The 17,498-nt window shown below is 44.7% G+C and overlaps 1 protein-coding gene across 1 annotated transcript in view; it reads right to left on the reverse strand.

Annotated features, from left to right (window-relative positions):
- Positions 1-14,119, reverse strand: part of PTDSS2 (phosphatidylserine synthase 2) — a 109,596-nt gene extending 95,477 nt beyond the window's left edge. The window contains 2 exon segments of the mRNA XM_029582080.1: positions 7,066-7,167; positions 13,711-14,119. Coding sequence (XP_029437940.1) covers positions 7,066-7,167; positions 13,711-13,892 — 284 coding nt within the window. The 5' untranslated portion in view covers positions 13,893-14,119.
- Positions 14,120-17,498: the final 3,379 nt, after the last annotated feature.

Raw genomic sequence — 17,498 nt, forward strand, 5'->3', positions numbered from 1 at the left:
TTTTTTTTTTTTTAGAAACTACAGCATCATTAACTTTATGATCAGGATAATCAAGGAAAATTTAGACTTTTGAAGTCAAAATGAGCAGACACTTTGGAACTGACAAAAAAAAATTCAATAAAGACCTAGGTTTCCTAGCATATCATGAATTATAACATTCTATTGCCTGTCACCTTCTGACCACCCATCAACCTTCCTTCACTCCCACTCCTTCCCACTAAAATTGGAATGCCTTGTATGAGTCACTTATTGAAACATGACTTTATTTTCTTGATAATATCATTTCACTCATTTGAATTCTGACCTGAAGAAGAGGAGTATTAGCTCTCGAAAGCTAGTCAAGAAATGTATTTAGTCCAATAAAAAGATATTATATATTTTTTGTTAACCTTTATTTCTGAGTAATCACTCTCAGCATCCCAATAAGAGAAAGTGGATCTGGGAGATTTGTTTCCTTGCTGGTTGGTAAAGGAAGCAGGGAGGGTTGAAATGCACAGTCCTATAGCATTTAGAATGTGGTAGCAAGAAAAGATTGTCTCCAAAAGACTTTACCTTTCCAATAATGCTGAAGTACTGTACTATCAATGCCAAAAAATAACATCCCCCCCCCCCAAAAAAAAAAAAAAGATGTGTGAACATTCCATGACGCCTAGGTTTCCTTCTTTGGTACAAGTTCATTCCATTTTTTACACCTAATAAAGGGAGTGTAGCTCATGAAAACTAAACAAGAAATATATTAAGTTAATCTAATAAAAAATGTAGCACCTTATACTTTATTAACCTTTATTTCCATGCTTCTTTGATATAGAAATGTAATTAATGGTCAATAACCATTCAAAATAAGCAATAATCATTCAAAATAAGGCTTGAAGCTGAATGAGAAATTACTACTTACCCGATTAAGACATGCAGATGAATCCAGAACAAATGGGTTATGCAGGTCTAGTAGCTGATGGAGACAGAGCAAACTGACATAGTATATATATCCCTGCAGTGACATCAGCCGACCAGTATGCTCTTCAAAAGCATCTGTGGGCAGACTAGCAAAAAGCTTGATTAAAAAAAGATAACCATTTCAATACTTGGCCAACAGGCACCACTGAGCTGAGACAAGAATGTAATAAGTGTTAGTCCAGTCCCTAGACTAATGTTAATCAGTAAACCCTGTAACACGTAGTCACACAGGAGGACCACACTACAATCATTTGGCAGACAAGGGAGGGAAGCTGGATTCATCTGACTGTCCTGAAGAAAAGGAAATTATCAGGTAAGTAGTAATTTCTCATTTCTTAGAGTCCAGTCAGATGAATCCAGAACAAGTGGGATGTACCCAAGCTACACCCAGATAGGGCGGGAGGCTGCCTGTGGTCCAGTCAACACCGCACGTGCAAAGGCTGCACCCTCCCGGGTTTACACATCCAGCCAATAATACCTGGAAAAGGTGTGTAAGGAGGACCACGTTATAGCTCGGCAAAATGTCAACAGGAGACAATTTCACCTCTGCCCATGACACTGCCTGAGCCCTAGTGGAATGAGCCCTAACCTGACTAGGTAATGGATTCCCAGTATCCAGTATGCAGTCGTGACTACCTCCTTAATCCAGCACGCTATTGTAGACCGCGAGGCTGACTCTCCCTATCTAGTACTGCCGTGAAGGACAAACAGGCGATCTGACTTCCACATAGGCTCAGTAACCTCCAGATACCCGACAATGTGTCTCTTGACATCCAAGGGTTGCAACAAATGATACCCCTCTACATCTATCCCTCTGTCCAGAGAAGGCAGGGAAATGGACTGATTCAAGTGAAAGTCAATGACCACTTGTGGTAAAAAGGAAGGAACAGTACACAGCTGTACCATCCCTGGAGGCACCCGGAAGAATGGCTCCCAGCGAGACAAGGCCTGCAGTTTGGAAACCCTACATGCAGAACAAATTGCCACAAGAAAACACCATTTTCAAGGTCAGTAAGTGCAAGGACAGAGTACACAGTGGTCTAAACATAGGGCCTGCCAAGAAATCCAATACCAAAAGTAAAACTCCATAGGGGCACCGGAAACTGCAAAGGACAAAGATGTTTCACTCCTTTCTGGAAAAGGGCCACACAAGGGGACCATTCACCTGACCCCTGAAACAGACAAGAGCCACTACTTGTACCTTTAAGGAATTGAGGGCCAATCCTTTATTCAAGCCATCCTGCAGAAATTCCAAAATGAGCGAGATCTTGACCGAAGAAGGAATAGTACCTAATCCTCATACACTCACCAAAAATGCACATAGGCCAAGGAAGTGGAGAACTTTCTAGCTCTTAGCAAGGTGGAAATCACTGCCGCAGACGATCAACATTTCAGCAAGTGAACCCTATCAAGGGTCATACCATAAGACAAAATCAAGTTGGATCTTTGTGAAGTACAGGTCCCTGCTGCAGCGGGTCCCTGTGCACCGGAAGACGAAGAGGAGAGTCCACTAGGAGCCCCAGTAGATGCGCATACCATGGTCTCCTGGGCCAAGTCTGGAGTGACCAAGAGCACTATCCCTCTGTGGTGCTCAATCTTTCAAACCAATCTGCGCAACATGGGCCATGGGGAAAGGCATATACCACCTAGTCTTCTGGCCACTCCCACACTAGGACATCGATCCCCAATGACTTCAGATCTCTCTTGTGGCTGAAGAATTGCAGAACTTTCACAATGCATGAAGTGGCCAGCAGGTCTAGGAACGAGACACCCCAGAGATCCAGAATCAACTGAAACGCCTCATCTGAATGTCCACTCTCCTGGGTCCAGACTCTCCCTGCTGAGAAAGTATGCTCTTACATTGTCTTTTCCTGTTATGTGCAAGGCTGAGATCATCTGGAGATGCACTTCTGCACATTCCATCAGGGGATCTATTTCCTGCAACACTAGCTGGCTCTTGGTACTTCCCTGTCTATTGAAGTACATCACAGTCATTGCATTGTCAGACATTATCCGGACTGATGGATCCTGCAGCCTGTCGCCGAACTGCAAATATGCCAACCGAACTGCCCTGGCTTCCAGCCAGTTTATGTTCCAGAGACTCTTCTGAATTCCAGCACCCTTGCACTGTCAGTTCCTGACAGTAAGCTCCCCAACCAAGCAGGCCTACTTCTGTTGTCAGTACTAGCCAGTCCGGTGGTGTTAGGGAAACTCCCTTCCTTAGATGGTCCACCTACAGCCACCACTGCAGTTGGGAGGAGACCTCCATTGGCAGGTGGAGCCGAATCGAATAGTCCTGAGACTGCAGGTTCCACCAAGACAGCAGAGAGCGCTGAAGATGCATACACCCCCTCCCCCATAGTACCCCTTCTAGGGTCTCCACCATTAATCCAAGTACTCGCAGGTAGGATCATATGGTCGGGCGCAGAATGTTCATCAACAGATGGAGCTGTGCTAGCAACTTCTGAATTCGAGCTTCCGGCAGGAAAACCTTGCACGGCTTCATGTCAAACAGACCCCGAGGTATTCCAATAACTAAGCAGGCTGAAGACTGCTCTTGGCCAGGTTCACCACCCAGCCAAGCTGCAACAGGGCAATCACCTTGCGAGTCACCAGGCAGCTCTTTTCCGGCAACTTGGCTCAAATCAGCCAGTCAGCCAAATATGGGTGTACTAGAATCCCATCATTTCTCAACTCTGCCGCAACTACTACCATTACCTTGGAAAAGGTCCTGGGAACAGTGGCCAGACCAAAGGGCAGTGCCCGAAACTGAAAGTGGCATCCCAGAACTGCAAACCCCAGAAAGTGTTGATGTTCTAGTCAGGTGGGAATGTGAAGATATGCCTCGGACAGATCCAGATAGGTCAGAAATTCCCCCGACTGCATGGCCATTATCACCGAGCACAAGGTTTCCATGCGAAAATGTTTCACTTGCAGATGACAGCTGACACTTGAGATCCAGTATGGGATGAAACGAGCCCTCCTTCATGGGCACCACAAAATAAAGGGAATATCGCCCCTATTTTCTTGAGACGTGGGTGCTGGAACCACAGTCCTCAGACTGAGGAGCCTTGCCAATGTACCCTCCACTGCCTGCTTCTTCTGCAGGGAGATTCCATGAACACATCCCAAAGAACACTGCAAAACTCCATTGCATATCCTTCTCATATCACCTCCAGGACCCATTGATCAGATGTGATGTCAACCCACCTCTGATAAAAAGAGAGAGAGGCATCCCCCTATCTCCTGTTGCCAGGGGTGGGTTAGCAAAGCTTCACTGGGAGGCTAGGGAGGTCTCACCACCTGAGCCCTGCATCCCTTCTGGGTTGTCAGGCATGAAAGAACTAAAGCCTACAAAAAGGTCGAGTCCTCTGAAAGGTCGATTCTCTATAGGATTGAAAATGCTTGGATCCTCTAGCATGTTAAAGAAGCGTGGCATCTGCTTCTCATCTTCTGGCAAGCAAGGAACCAATGATTTGCCCCACTTACTGGCCAGTTTCTCCAACTCACTCTCAAATAAGAGAGCGCCTTTAAAGGGCAATTTGGTGAGGTTAGCCTTGGAGGTCGCATTAGCTGACCAATTTCTCAGCCATAACTGACGCCTGGCCGCTACTATCAAAGCCACCCCTCTGGCTGAAGTGCATACCATATCACAGCCCACATACACCAAGAAGGCAGCAGCTGGTTCCATAACTGCCCTGGAGTTTACCCTAGACTCATTGACCTCCTGGGAGAAATGCAAACAAGAGCGAGCCACCAAAGAATAACAAGAAGCAATCTACAAGGTCAGTACCACTGCTTCAAATGCTTGCTTAAGGATATTTTCAATCGTTCTATCATAACCATCCTTCAGTGCTGCCACTCCTTCCATGGGAACAGTGGTCTGCTTGGAGACTGCACACACAAGTGCATCTACAGACAGAAAATGTAATCGCTTTCTTACTACTGGATCCAGAGGGTACAGGCCTTCAAAAATTCAACCCCCTTTGAAATTAGCCTCTGGGGCACCCCACTTGAGATCAATCAATTCTTGAATGGCCTCTATCACGGGGAAAAAACAAGAGGCTTTACTTAAGGAAATCAAAATGGGATTTCTCTTTGGCTCAGACACGGAATCTGGCCCAGGAATCCTGAGCATTTTCAAGGTCTGGGAAATCAGAGCTGGCAGCTCATCTCTATGAAAGAACCATAGCATAGTTCTATATGGTTCTAACCCTGGAGGAATTTCACCACCCTCAAGGGAGTCAAGATCAGAGTCATCATCCGTGCCATCCGGATCTCTATTAGGCAGTCCTGCTGCCACTCTAGGAGTACTCAGACGCTTAACAGTAGGTCCAGGCAAGGTTCCTACCTGCAATTCTACTCTGGGAACATTGGACAAGGCTCAGAATTATGCCTGAAGAAAGGATTGCAAACCCTGGAAAAATTATATTCAGGAAATGAAGACGTATCCGTACCAGAAGGTCCTTGAGACGTACTTACTGAGCTATCTTCCCCTGCTGAAGAACCAGTTAGGGGAGTTACAAATTCAGGCACCCCTCCTGACACATCTTTACCCAGGTGTACATCTGGCTGGGAAGAATCAGGCTTAGTGAAATCGGAGGAAGATAGTTCTCCAAACGGCGCTGGCACAAGTTAGTGGGCACGTCTGGCTGAGACACCCGAATATGACAGGCAGTGCAAAGAGAAAGGCGCTTAGGTTTCTTAGGTATAGGCGCCATTATGATCGACGAGCATTGTGCGGCAACTAGAAGCATGCATCTAGCTGGGGGGGGGGGGTGTTTAAGAAGTCCAAAAATTCTAGGCATCCAGCCTAGGCATCCAAAAATTAGACATCCAACACTTAAGGGTCTCATGCCTAGGCGTCCCTAGGATAAGTGCCACAAAACGTAAGCGCACAGAAATGTACAACTTGTGTGCACAGGTAAGCATGCAGCCACTAAAAATGCCGCTTAACTTGGATGCACAGACTACAAGGCCTGACTAAGCGTCCAAAAACTGGATACACAACCTGGACGCCCAGCTAGGCACACACCCCGAACCGACAATCCTGTAGAGGGCAGCCTAAAGAAAGCACGCGAAACGCCATTGTGGCCTACCATGCAGCGAAAGAGACTCAGAGCAGGGCCTAGCCTACAGAGGCTGCTCAACCCACCAGGCTGCCCACATCCCTCAACCTTCCATGGAGTGGGATAAACGTTGGAATGGTATGCCAAGCACAGAGACCAGGGGAAGGAGGAAGCCCTACACTAAAAAACAAAAAAACCCTCCTCCGTTTCTGTAATTTTTTTAAACTTAAAGACTTACCTGAGCTCAGCCTTACCTGGCCGAGTACAGAAACATTCTCTGGCTGCCGGGGGAAAGGGCATATGCAGTCACCGCTGTGCTCGGCTTCCTACACCTGCTGCTTAATCGGCTAAGACCATGCCAGCTGAAAAACCAGCTACCAGACCAAGGCACTTATCTGAGGGACTTCGGAAGTCACCTCAGGCACTATCAACTGGGGGAGGGACCATTTGGTATCACTGCAGGATAGTGGGGTGAATTTTACTTATTTCTCCTTTTTCAAAATGAAGCAATCCCCAGTAGGGAGATGCACATCCACCATCTGCGGAAGATGGAGAATACTGGCAGGGTGATGTCACTGCAGGGGTATATATACTGTGATGTGAGTTTGTTCCGTCTCCATCTGCTGATAGAGATGCATAACCCACTTGTTCTGGATTCATCTGACTGGATGCTGAGAAACTTTTATTAATATTTTTAAGTTACAAAAAGCATGACAAGTAAATAGTCAATTATATTTAGAAGAAGAAATGGCAAAATAGTCCTCCTTACTATCATGCTCCCTCTCTAAACATTTTATAACTATCTCCTCCCATTTGATTGCAAAACCATAGTTTATCTTAAAAAAACAAAAATGCCCTGCCAAACCAGAGTTCCCAAAGAGGAACAAATTATTGCAGGATGATGAAAATTGTTTCATACCAATTTCACAGTATAGTAGTCCATCTATAAATACTAGGAGTACTGCTCTCTTGATTCAAGGCACTGAGATAAGAACCTGTTGTGTAATACCTTTGATATCATAACATATTGCTTAAATATTACCTTTTTGTGTTATAAGCTGTGTCATGAGGAGTTTCTTCAAGCAATGTTACATATCCAAGTGCACATGTGAGAATAAACAACACTGTTAAGGTGTGAGCTCTCCTGCAAAAAAAAAGATATAGCCACAGCATCAGTGTACAGGAAATTAGGTTTTAATGTAAACAGCTTTGTTAATGATGGCAATTTCCTGATTGATCTCAGTGTTAAGGAAGGCTTGAACTCATCATCAGCCCTAGGTCTATGGGCAGGGGTCACTGAAGGTTCTTAAAAATAAAGAAAACCTAGTTCCTCTTGTATCAGTACAGTCAATGTTGGGGACTGCTGAGGCTCATGCACAAGATGGGACTCGAGTCTGTATGGGGAGCAGCTTCAAGTCTCAAAAGGCAGGATTAGCGACTGGAAACACCCACTGATGCTATAGGTGACAACTATCTCACACTTGACCTCACTCTTTAAGTATTTTTAAACTTTGGCACTATCAAGTCAAAAGATCAAAACAATACTGAAGCCTTGTACACAATGCATAAGCTTTCTGAAGAACAGGCTCTTAAAAATGTTTCAACTGAAACAGTTCTGTATTTCCATACTAGCACCTACTTTGCTTTCTTTTTATTTCCTCTACCCTCATCTGTCTGAATGTATTTCTCTCTCCCCTTGGGCTTCAGCCACGAAAGGAATCCAGCCTATCTGCTTGTAAACCAGTTTAAGGCAAACGAAACAGGTTTTGTTAGTTGAAATTAAAAATGGAGTTCTCTGTAAAAATATTTGAGCCTGACCTCTGAACAGATTTCAAGAACCATTTTAGCTGCTGAACAGAGTGGATATAAAAATGTTTTAAGGACTCTTAAGAGACCAAGTGTAAACAGAGCCTCAAAGGCTATGCATGCCTTAGATACAGACAGAAATGACCAGAGAAATTAAAAGAAAGTTACCCTCCTAAAAAATGGAGGACAGAAGGGAAGGAAAGATTTCAACTCACTCAAAATTCCAGAATAATAAGTTATAACAATAATAAATTACTATTATATACAATTGCCAATGCCCAAGTGAAACTACTAGGAAAATTAGTCTAATCAAATTTATAATGCAGTACAAATATTACTCTGTTTTTATGCCAGCATTCGCCTCATTGCAAATACTGGAATTTTTCACTGATAAATTCAGGGTAATTTTTGCACTGAGTAAAGCTTTAAGAAATTTTCCCAAATGAACTATTAAAAAAAAAAAAAAAAAGGACTATTTTTTTTCAAATTTCATTCTCTTCTGGATTAGCTGGTTCTGAGGTAAAGCAAGCCGAGCAAAGAAAATATAATTATAGTGATTAGTTTGCACCATACAAATCAACTATTTTTCTCACACTTGGGAAGTAATATCTAAAAATATAAAATCCATGCTTTCCAAATTTCAAAATTTGAGTTTGAGACTGGTATACAAAATGTTTCCATAGTGGTGACATCTTATTCTGAGACTTTTGCAATTCATACAAACTTCAATAATAAACAAAGCAAAATCAAGTCGACTGTATGTATGATTATCATGCAAGCCTCAGGATTAGGCTTTTACCTAATCCTGACCTTGACCCAACATATACTGTGCAATGGAACTTCATCAGAATCATTATTGGGTAGTGCATCCTTGCTCCACTGGGTTTTATTGCTTAATTTATTTATTAAGAAATGTGCCCATAAGCAGGATTTATACTGGTTGCTAACCACTAAGTTTTCTCAGTATGTGAAACTGGACTGAACACCATTAATTGTAATAATACACTGTACCAAATGCAAAGCTTGAAATAGTAATATTTGAGAAAATTATTTCTTTTAGTAAAGTTAATTTCTGATGAACATAGCAAACTTGTTATCCAAAGTCCCCTGTTTCCTATATGCAACTATTGCATCATGAGCACCATAATCTTGTGGCAAAACAAAGCTGTCTACAGCTGCTATGGATTACCACTGCTCCTGGCCAGCTCTCTCCCTCCCAACTACCGATTTTGTACACTTCTTTTGCAGCTGCTCTTGGCTTTGTTCTGGACTACCTCCTTCTTGCCTTTGTTTCAGCTGTACTACCTCCTTAGTAAACAAATTCTACAGAAATAATACAACATGCACAAAGCATAAAACAAACTGCTATCAACATAAATAAATCAGTTCTAGAAAAAGTACAGAGAACGGTGACCAAAATGATAAAGGGAATGAAATGGCGCCCCAATGAGTAAAGGCTAAATATGTTCTTAGGCTGAAAAGCCCTAACCTAAGAACATAAGGTATGCCATACTGGGTCTGACCAGAAGTCCATCAAGTCCAGTATCCTGTCTCCAACAGTGGCCAAACCAAGTGAAAAGTACCTGGCAAGTACCCAAAATTTAAATAAATCCCATGCTACTAATGCCAGTAACAAGCAGTGGCTATTCCTTATTAAAAGCAACCCTTTTTAAAACCCAGCTACACTAGCTGCCTTAACCATATCCTCTGGCAATAAATTTCAGAGCTATGGGGTAGATTTTAGAAAAGTACACCCGCACTTACTTTTGTTCGCTCATCAGGCGTACTTTTGCACCTTGCGCAGGGCTCGGCATGCGCAAGGTGCAAACGTACGCCTGGTGAGCGAACAAAAGTACGCGCGGGTGTACTTTTCTAAAATCTACCCCATAGCTCTGAAATTCATTGCCAGAGGATATGGTTAAGGCAGCTAGTGTAGCTGGGTTTTAAAAAGGGTTGCTTTTAATAAGGTATAGCCACTGCTGGAGCCCTGCGCTGCCCGTTCCCTCCGAGGCCGCTCCGAAATTGGAGCGGCCTTGGAGGGAACTTTCCTTTAGCCTCCCCCCACCTATCTACACCCCCCTACCTTTATTGCGAAAGTTACACCTGCCTGGGGCAGGCGTAACTCGCACGCGCCGGTCGGCCACCGCCGTGCAATTCCCCGGCCCGGGAGCGATTTCGGAGGCCTCAGCCACGCCCCCAGGCCGGAATCACGCCCCCCGGAACATCGCGCCGCCCCCCTAGCAAAGCCACGGGAATTAAACGCGTCTCCGAGCCTATGCAAAATAGGCTCGGCGCGCGCAGGGGGGGGTTTAATGGGTTACGCGCATAACTTATGCGCGAGACCCTTTTAAAATCTACCCCTATGTGTATAAAGTGAAAAACAGAAGAAGAGATGGCAAAGAGGCGATATGATAAAGGTCTATAAAATCATGAATGGGGTGGAACAGGCAAATATTTTATTTTATTTTTTTTTAATTTATATTCCACCTTTCATGAAACTTCAAAGTGGATTACATTCAGGTACTGTAGGTATCCCTAGTTAACTTGCAATCTAAATTTGTACCTGAGACAATGGAGGGCAAACAGACTTACCAAAAGGTCATAAAGAATGCCAGCAGGAACTTATTTACCCTTTCAAATGGTACTAGCTTAGGAGACACTATGAAGCTTATAGGTAGCACATTTAAAACAAATCTGAGAAGTATTTTTTTTTTTCCCTAGCACATAAGACTGTGGAATTTGCTGACAGATAATGTGGTGAAAGCAGTTAGCATAGCTGAGTTTAAAAAGGGATTGGACAAGTTCCTGGAGGAAAATCCATAAACCATGATGTAGACTTGAAAAAGCCACTGCTTATTTCTGAGTATGAGCAAGAAGGCGTGTATCTATTCTTTAGGATCCTGCCAAGTATTTGTGATCTGGACTGGCCACTGTCTGAGATAGAATGCTGGGCTTGATGGACCTTTAGTGTGACCCACTATGGCATTTCTTAGGTTTATGTCCCTCCATTGCAGGGGACTCACTCCCACTGCTAGCAATGCCAAGCCCACATTAAATAGTTACTTGGTACCAGGGCATAAGGGAGGCAGCAGGTTGAGAGGTCTTGAAGGAAAGGGAGATCGAGGCAAAAAAAAAAAAAAGTTATAAAGGACTAAACAAAAACAAAAGTGTAGTGGAAGAAAGAATAGAACTGCTGCAAGAAGAACCATATTTGCAAGAGATACAGCAAGAGGAAAAAAAAAATAAGATGAGGCAAGCAGAGAAAAAATGGAGCTAGAGATGAGAAAAGCTGCGTTCATAAAATTCAAAGTGTGGACAAAAACATTAAAAGTAAAAGCAAACAATTTCCAAAATGTACAAATAGCTTAGGTTAACTTTCTCTTTAAAAGGAAAAATATTTAATATAAAGATTTAATTAAAAACTGGCTTGTACATATTAACTTTGTATTTCTATTCTGCCGTTCACAGCTGATCAGCTGCTTCGAAGCATACTACATTAAATGAGATCTTTATGCAAATATGCCACAGAATCTTAATGTACCAAAGAATTTTCTAACTTCATCAGCAGACCCTACCCATGATCAGCACCAGAAAACAGGACTCTAAGCAATGAATATGGAAGGGGGGGTGGTGGAGGACACACACTAAAACTTAATTTAGTGTATGTATAGATCTAGAATGATCCTGCTGTAACCTTCATCTCCTCTCTCTAACCAATTCATCTGTTATATTTTATGAAAAAACAAACGCGATAGAACATGCATTAAAAAACACAATGCCTGAAAAGTAGAGAAGCAATTATAAACACACATTTTAGAGAAATTCTAGATTAAAATAGAAGAGGGATATTGTGCAGAATGCCACATTTGTATTACAATGATATAACAAATGTTGCTAGTGTTTTACTCAAATTTCATCCAAGGAGAAGATGCCATAGTACCTCTTTGAAAAGCATCAAAACACAGAATGTGCCATTCTGGGTCAGACCAAATGTACACTGAGCCCAGCATCCTGTCTCAGACAGAGTCCAGTCCAGGTCACTAGGAAGCATCCAGCAGACCTCAAAGGGTAATATTCTTTTTTGCTCACTCCCAGGGATAAGCAGTAGCTTTCCCCCTGAATCTACATGGCTAATAATTGTTTAGGAACTTTTCTTCTAGGAAATTATCTAAGCCCTTTTAAACCCAGCTATGCTAGATGCTTTGACCACATCCTAAAGCAACAAAATTCCACAGCTCGATTGTGCACTAATGTGAAGAAATACTTTCTCCGGTTTTAAAACAGCTACCTGTTAGTTTAATGGAACATCCCTTAGTTCTAGTACTACTTAAAAGGTTAAATAACTATTTTAGAAACCTGTTCCATAGTACTCATGGTTTTATAAACCTCTATCATAACCCTCTGTCACCTCTTCTCCAAGCTGAAGAGCCCTAACCTATTTAACTTTTCACAAGGGAGCCATTCCATCCCTTTTATCATTTTTGCTGCCTCTCCCTGTATCCTTTTTAGTTCTGTTATATTTTTTTTTTTTTAGATGGGGTGACCAAAACTGCACACAATATTCCGGATGCAGTCGAATTATAGACCTATACATCTTAATATCTGTTCATTTAGTTTAGTGGAAATAAACCACTTTATCATTCTCTAAACAGCATATTTCTTACATTTCACTACACAGCAGCACTTGCCTAAATGGACTAGAAATTATGAAGAGGACCACAAGATTGCTGCTTTTGACACATTTGAATAGATATTTAAACTCTGGAACAAGTGGAACTTTACAGAGATAAGTAAACAATATGATGTGCAGAACCCCAGCCATACAACTGTAAACTTGACAGATTCAGCAGCACATTATATTCAATAAAGTATCATTTTAAAATGTGTTCCTTTAAAGGCACAGCTATTTGTTAAATTAGCCATAAACCAACATGTGATGTTGCATCACAATTTGACAGGTTCCTGTTGTTTTGCTTCTTATATAGCAAATATTTACACTGTGATATTACTGTTTTATATTAGAACCAAAACACAAGTTTCTAATCACAATGTATTTCTATGAATTAATTATATTTAATGCTATGGGCTACTGAATCTTTTGTTGTCACATTCCAATACATGCCTTCACATTAAGAAGTGACCTGTTCATTCTTGCCCACAAAAAAAAAAATAAAAATAAAAGCAAGATCTACCCATACCACTGACTTTGCTTTTCATATAAGATAGTTGCCCACCCAACCGTTCATCCCACTTTCCTTCACATAACTGTCTTCCCTAGACATCAAGAATTCCTTCAATAATACTTGAGATTATCTTTCAGACTAAAACAGAAACTGATAATGTGGCTGTTATTGTACCAGTTGTGTATTAGAAAAGAGGCACGGAAGGTTATATACTTAAATTGTGACACTTTCCCCATAGTACAATAGTTACTACCTTTAATAAACCAAGCTCTCCCTTCATATGCCACTGATCAAAAACAATAAAAAGTTTAACAAACACACAAACCCAAAGCAAACCACTATTGTTTAAAGCCATGTGCATTTATTGGATACCTTGACTGCCAGGTACAAACCTTTAAGTAAGATGCCTGGCATGCAGCAGGTTGTATCCAACTTCAAAGCCTATACTGAGAAAGATGCTAATTTCCAGTCCAACCTATTGATCCGAATGAATTGGGGGGGGGGGGGGGGGGGTTAGTAGAAAAGAGATTAAAAACCAAACCAAGACACGTACATTTTAACCAACATGCAGGGTAGCCCGAGAAGCCCCTACACCCAGCACATACTGCACGGAGCTCCCGAAAACCAGCCAGCCTCCCTCTCTCTCTCGCCTTTAGCCTACTTCTACTCTTCCGTCTCGCCGCCGCCCTCCGCCTTACCAAAAATAAGTATTGGTGCCATCGTCGTAGACCTCGGAAACAGTGGCTCTCCAGAGCCCGTCCTCCCGCGGGACCTGCTTCAGCCGACTCCGAGGCTCTCCCGCTTGCAAAGCCCCATTGGGCTCCTCCTGCAGGGCCCCCTTCCTGGCCGGCAGGCTACCTTTCCTCTCGCTTCGGTTCATTGCTGTGAGGTCGGGGACGGAGGAGGAGGTGGGGGGACCCCTGGCCGGCAGTCACGCCGGGCGACAAAAGTCGAACACCCGCTGACCCAACAGACGGTTGCTCGGCAGCGCTCGCGCGACCCAAGCCTGTACGAGCCGCGCCGGCGACGTCACGACACACACACACCCCGCCCTCGGTTCTCTCGCTGCTGGGAGCTCGACCTCGACGTGAGAGGGCGGGCGACGTGAAACCGCACGCAAACGCAGCGTCCTTGACTTTCAGCATGGGGGGGGCGGAGCTACGGAGATGCCAGCTCGGAGGGCAGAACTCCGGCAGGTGGCCTGTCCATGCCACAGGAGCGTGGTCATTGATGGCTATAGGGCACTCACACCCGGATGGGATGGCGTGGGAGGGCCGGGCAGGAAGCAGTGAGATTTTTTTTTTGTTTTGTTTTGCCGAATTTCAATGGGAACTATTGTTAGAGGGCGTGGTCACTCTCAGTGACCACGCCCTCTAACTTCTGTGGGGCGGAGCTGGGAGTCACGCGTTTCTAGCTAGATTCTGATGCTGGAGAGTGTTAAAGGGACAAGCGTGACCGCATAACTTGTAGATTAGGCTTTCTCAAGGCAAGTGGTCAACTAATGGATAACTTATTTATCTTGTGAATTAGTGTCAAAATAGTGTCGGCTTTCTGCTCGTTCAGTTTGCACAGTGAAAATGGGAAAAGACGGCGATGAGCTTCATGGCAAAAATGATACTCAGTACTGTATTTACAACACTTTTCTTTTGGGTTATAACATAATTTTTTGGTCATAGTAGGAAGAACCAAGCGCTCGGAGGTAAAGCAGTATAGATTTCTCATTTTGCCGTGACTAGGGGGCTAAGGGATGGAGAATGACGATATTTGCCAGGATTCATAAAGCCAAATTTTATAAAAACAGGCGTAAGAAACCGGGCAGCTCGGCAATTGAACGAGAGATTCCTGTATATTCACTACATCCAAACTGGCTACACCCCATGGAGTTCTGCACGGAAAAACTCAAAATTATGCAAAAGTAATACTTGCATTTTTTTTTGCACAACAGATTAAACAGAACAGGATAATACTGTTCGAATATTCTTCTTACACTAGAAACATGTGAGAGTCAAATAAACCATAATAGAATCAATATATCAAAATCACATACCAACCAAAGACCAAAAAAATTCAAAATTATAAACACAAACTCCCTATTCTTTCCCACCAAGAAGCTCTCCTCCAAGTATTCTCCTCTTATCAAGCCCGCCCCCCCCCCCACCTTCCTCCCTCTCCCATCAATTCTCCTCCTTCTGCCATCAAGCACCCTGCTCTCCTCCATTCAGATCTCCTTCCTCCTTAAAGTCACTCTTCTCCATCGCATACCTTCCACGATCAGAGCCGCTCCTTTCCTCCCTTAACTTTAAGCACCCTCCGTCTGAGTTGGGTTTACTTGCTGCTGGTACAAATGACACTTACATAGGAAGGACTAAATGCAGGCGTTTATAAAGAATTCCAGAGCTGCCAGACATGGTTCTAATGTGAGTGAAATTACACTGCACTGACCAGAGATATGCCTCGTGGTTTTCTGTGGTTTAAAATTAAGTACTATTACTTTTCAATTATGTTAAAATTTCAGAGAATCATCTGCAAAACCTGCCTGATGTTGTATAAAAACGATAGAAAAGTAAAAGATTATTGCACATACCAGCCATATCCTCAATAAACGTGGACATTAAGGGGTAGATTTTTAAAAACAGCGCAATCGCGTACTTTTGCTTGCGCAGCAGGCGCAAACAAAAGTACGCTGGATTTTATAAGATACACGCATAGCCGCCCGTATCCTCTAAAATCCTGGATCGGCGCGCGCAAGGCTGCTGATTTTGGGCAGCCGGCGCATGACGAGCCGCGCAGCCTGCCTCCGTTCCCTCCGAGGCCGCTCCGAAATCGAAGCGGCCTCGGAGGGAACTCTCTTTCACCCTCCCCTCACCTTCCCCTCCCTTCCTCTACCTAACCCACCCCCCCCGGCCCTATCTAAACCCCCCCTCCTTACCTTTGTCCGTAGATTTACGCCTGCGAGAAGCAGATGTAAATCTATGCGCGCCAGCAGACTGCTGGCGCACCGTCCTCCAACCCGGGGGCTGGTCCGGAGGCCTGGACCACGCCCCCGGGCCGGCGCCACGCCCCGGTCCCGCCCCCGAAATGCCACGCCCCGCCCCCGAAACGCAGCATCATCGGGTCCCGCCCCCGACACGCCCCCTTCCAAAAACCCCGGGACCTACGCGCGTCCCGGGGCTCTGCGCGCGCCGGCAGCCTATGGAAAATAGGCGCGCCGGCACGCAAGGCCCTGCTCGCGTAAATCCGGGCCGATTTACGCGAGCAAGGTTTTTAAAATCCGCCCGTAAAATTGTAACCAAAATTTTGCAATTAATGTTATGGGAGTCTCTGTTTAGTGGACCCTTGGGCCGACCTGCTGGAGACTGGGAAAGGTGGTCAATGTCTCTAGTATGTGGCAAGCCGGGAGGCAGATGTTCAGGCAGGACGTAGATGCTCTTCACCCTGGAAGCTGGTACTCCCCCAGGAGGAGCCCGTAGGAGCCCAACCGCTGGGACTTAGGCGGCTTCACCCTCGGAAGCCGAAGCCCCCCCGGGAGGAGCCCGTGGGGCCTGGCCACTGGGACTTAGGCGGGTTGTGGATCAGGACAGGTAACTGGAACCAGACTAGGCCAGTAGCAATACTGTAACTGGGCTCGGGTTCTGGAACCAGGCAGGAACTGTAGCAAGACTCGGGTACTGGAACCAGCAGGAACTGTAGCAGGATTCGGGTACTGGAACCAGGCAGGAACTGTAACAGGATTCAGGTACTGGAACCAGGCAGGTACGGTAGCAGGCAGGCTGGAACCAAGCAGGTACTATAGCAGGCAAGTAGGAACCAACCGATACTGTAGCAAGCAAGCAGGAACCAAGCAGGTACTGTAGCAGGAACGGAGCGACGAAGCAAAAGCGAGTCACTCCGGGGCACAGCGCAACAGGAAACCGGTAGGTAAGCCCGTTGCAAGGCAAAGACTGGATGGCCGCGGCCGGCTTATCAAGGCCGCGGCATCTGACGTCAGGAGTTGGGCGGAGTCACCACTGGCGGGAAACGGCCTAGAAAAGCGCCCAAGTGGGGCACGTGCGTGCCTAGGAGCTGGGCATCCATGGGAGACCTCGCAGCGGCACAGCCCCAGCGGGGATGCCACCAAACAGGCCGCAAACCAGGCCTCTGGAAGCAGGAGTAGGTCCGGGAGTCCGGAGGTAAGGGCCTGGCCGCGGTGCTCGCGGCCAGAACCACAACAATTAAGAATGGAATATATAATTCCATATCTGGTTCATCAAGACCAAGTTCATGAAAGGGAGGACCTCTACAGAGAAAATCTAGGTCGGTATTTAATATCATTACCTAGGCAGAGAGATACAAGACGCCTGGTCTTATTCTGTCTTTGGATGTAGAGACAGTCTTTGAGAGTCTCCTGGCCATTCATGTTTGTGGTGTTAGAAAAATTTCAATTTCCTCCTCTGTTCTTGGCTTGGGTTACATCACTTTAATCAAATCCAAAGGCTAGGATAGTGGT

This window comes from Rhinatrema bivittatum, chromosome 17, assembly GCF_901001135.1.
Source record: "Rhinatrema bivittatum chromosome 17, aRhiBiv1.1, whole genome shotgun sequence".
Classification (NCBI taxonomy): domain Eukaryota; kingdom Metazoa; phylum Chordata; class Amphibia; order Gymnophiona; family Rhinatrematidae; genus Rhinatrema; species Rhinatrema bivittatum.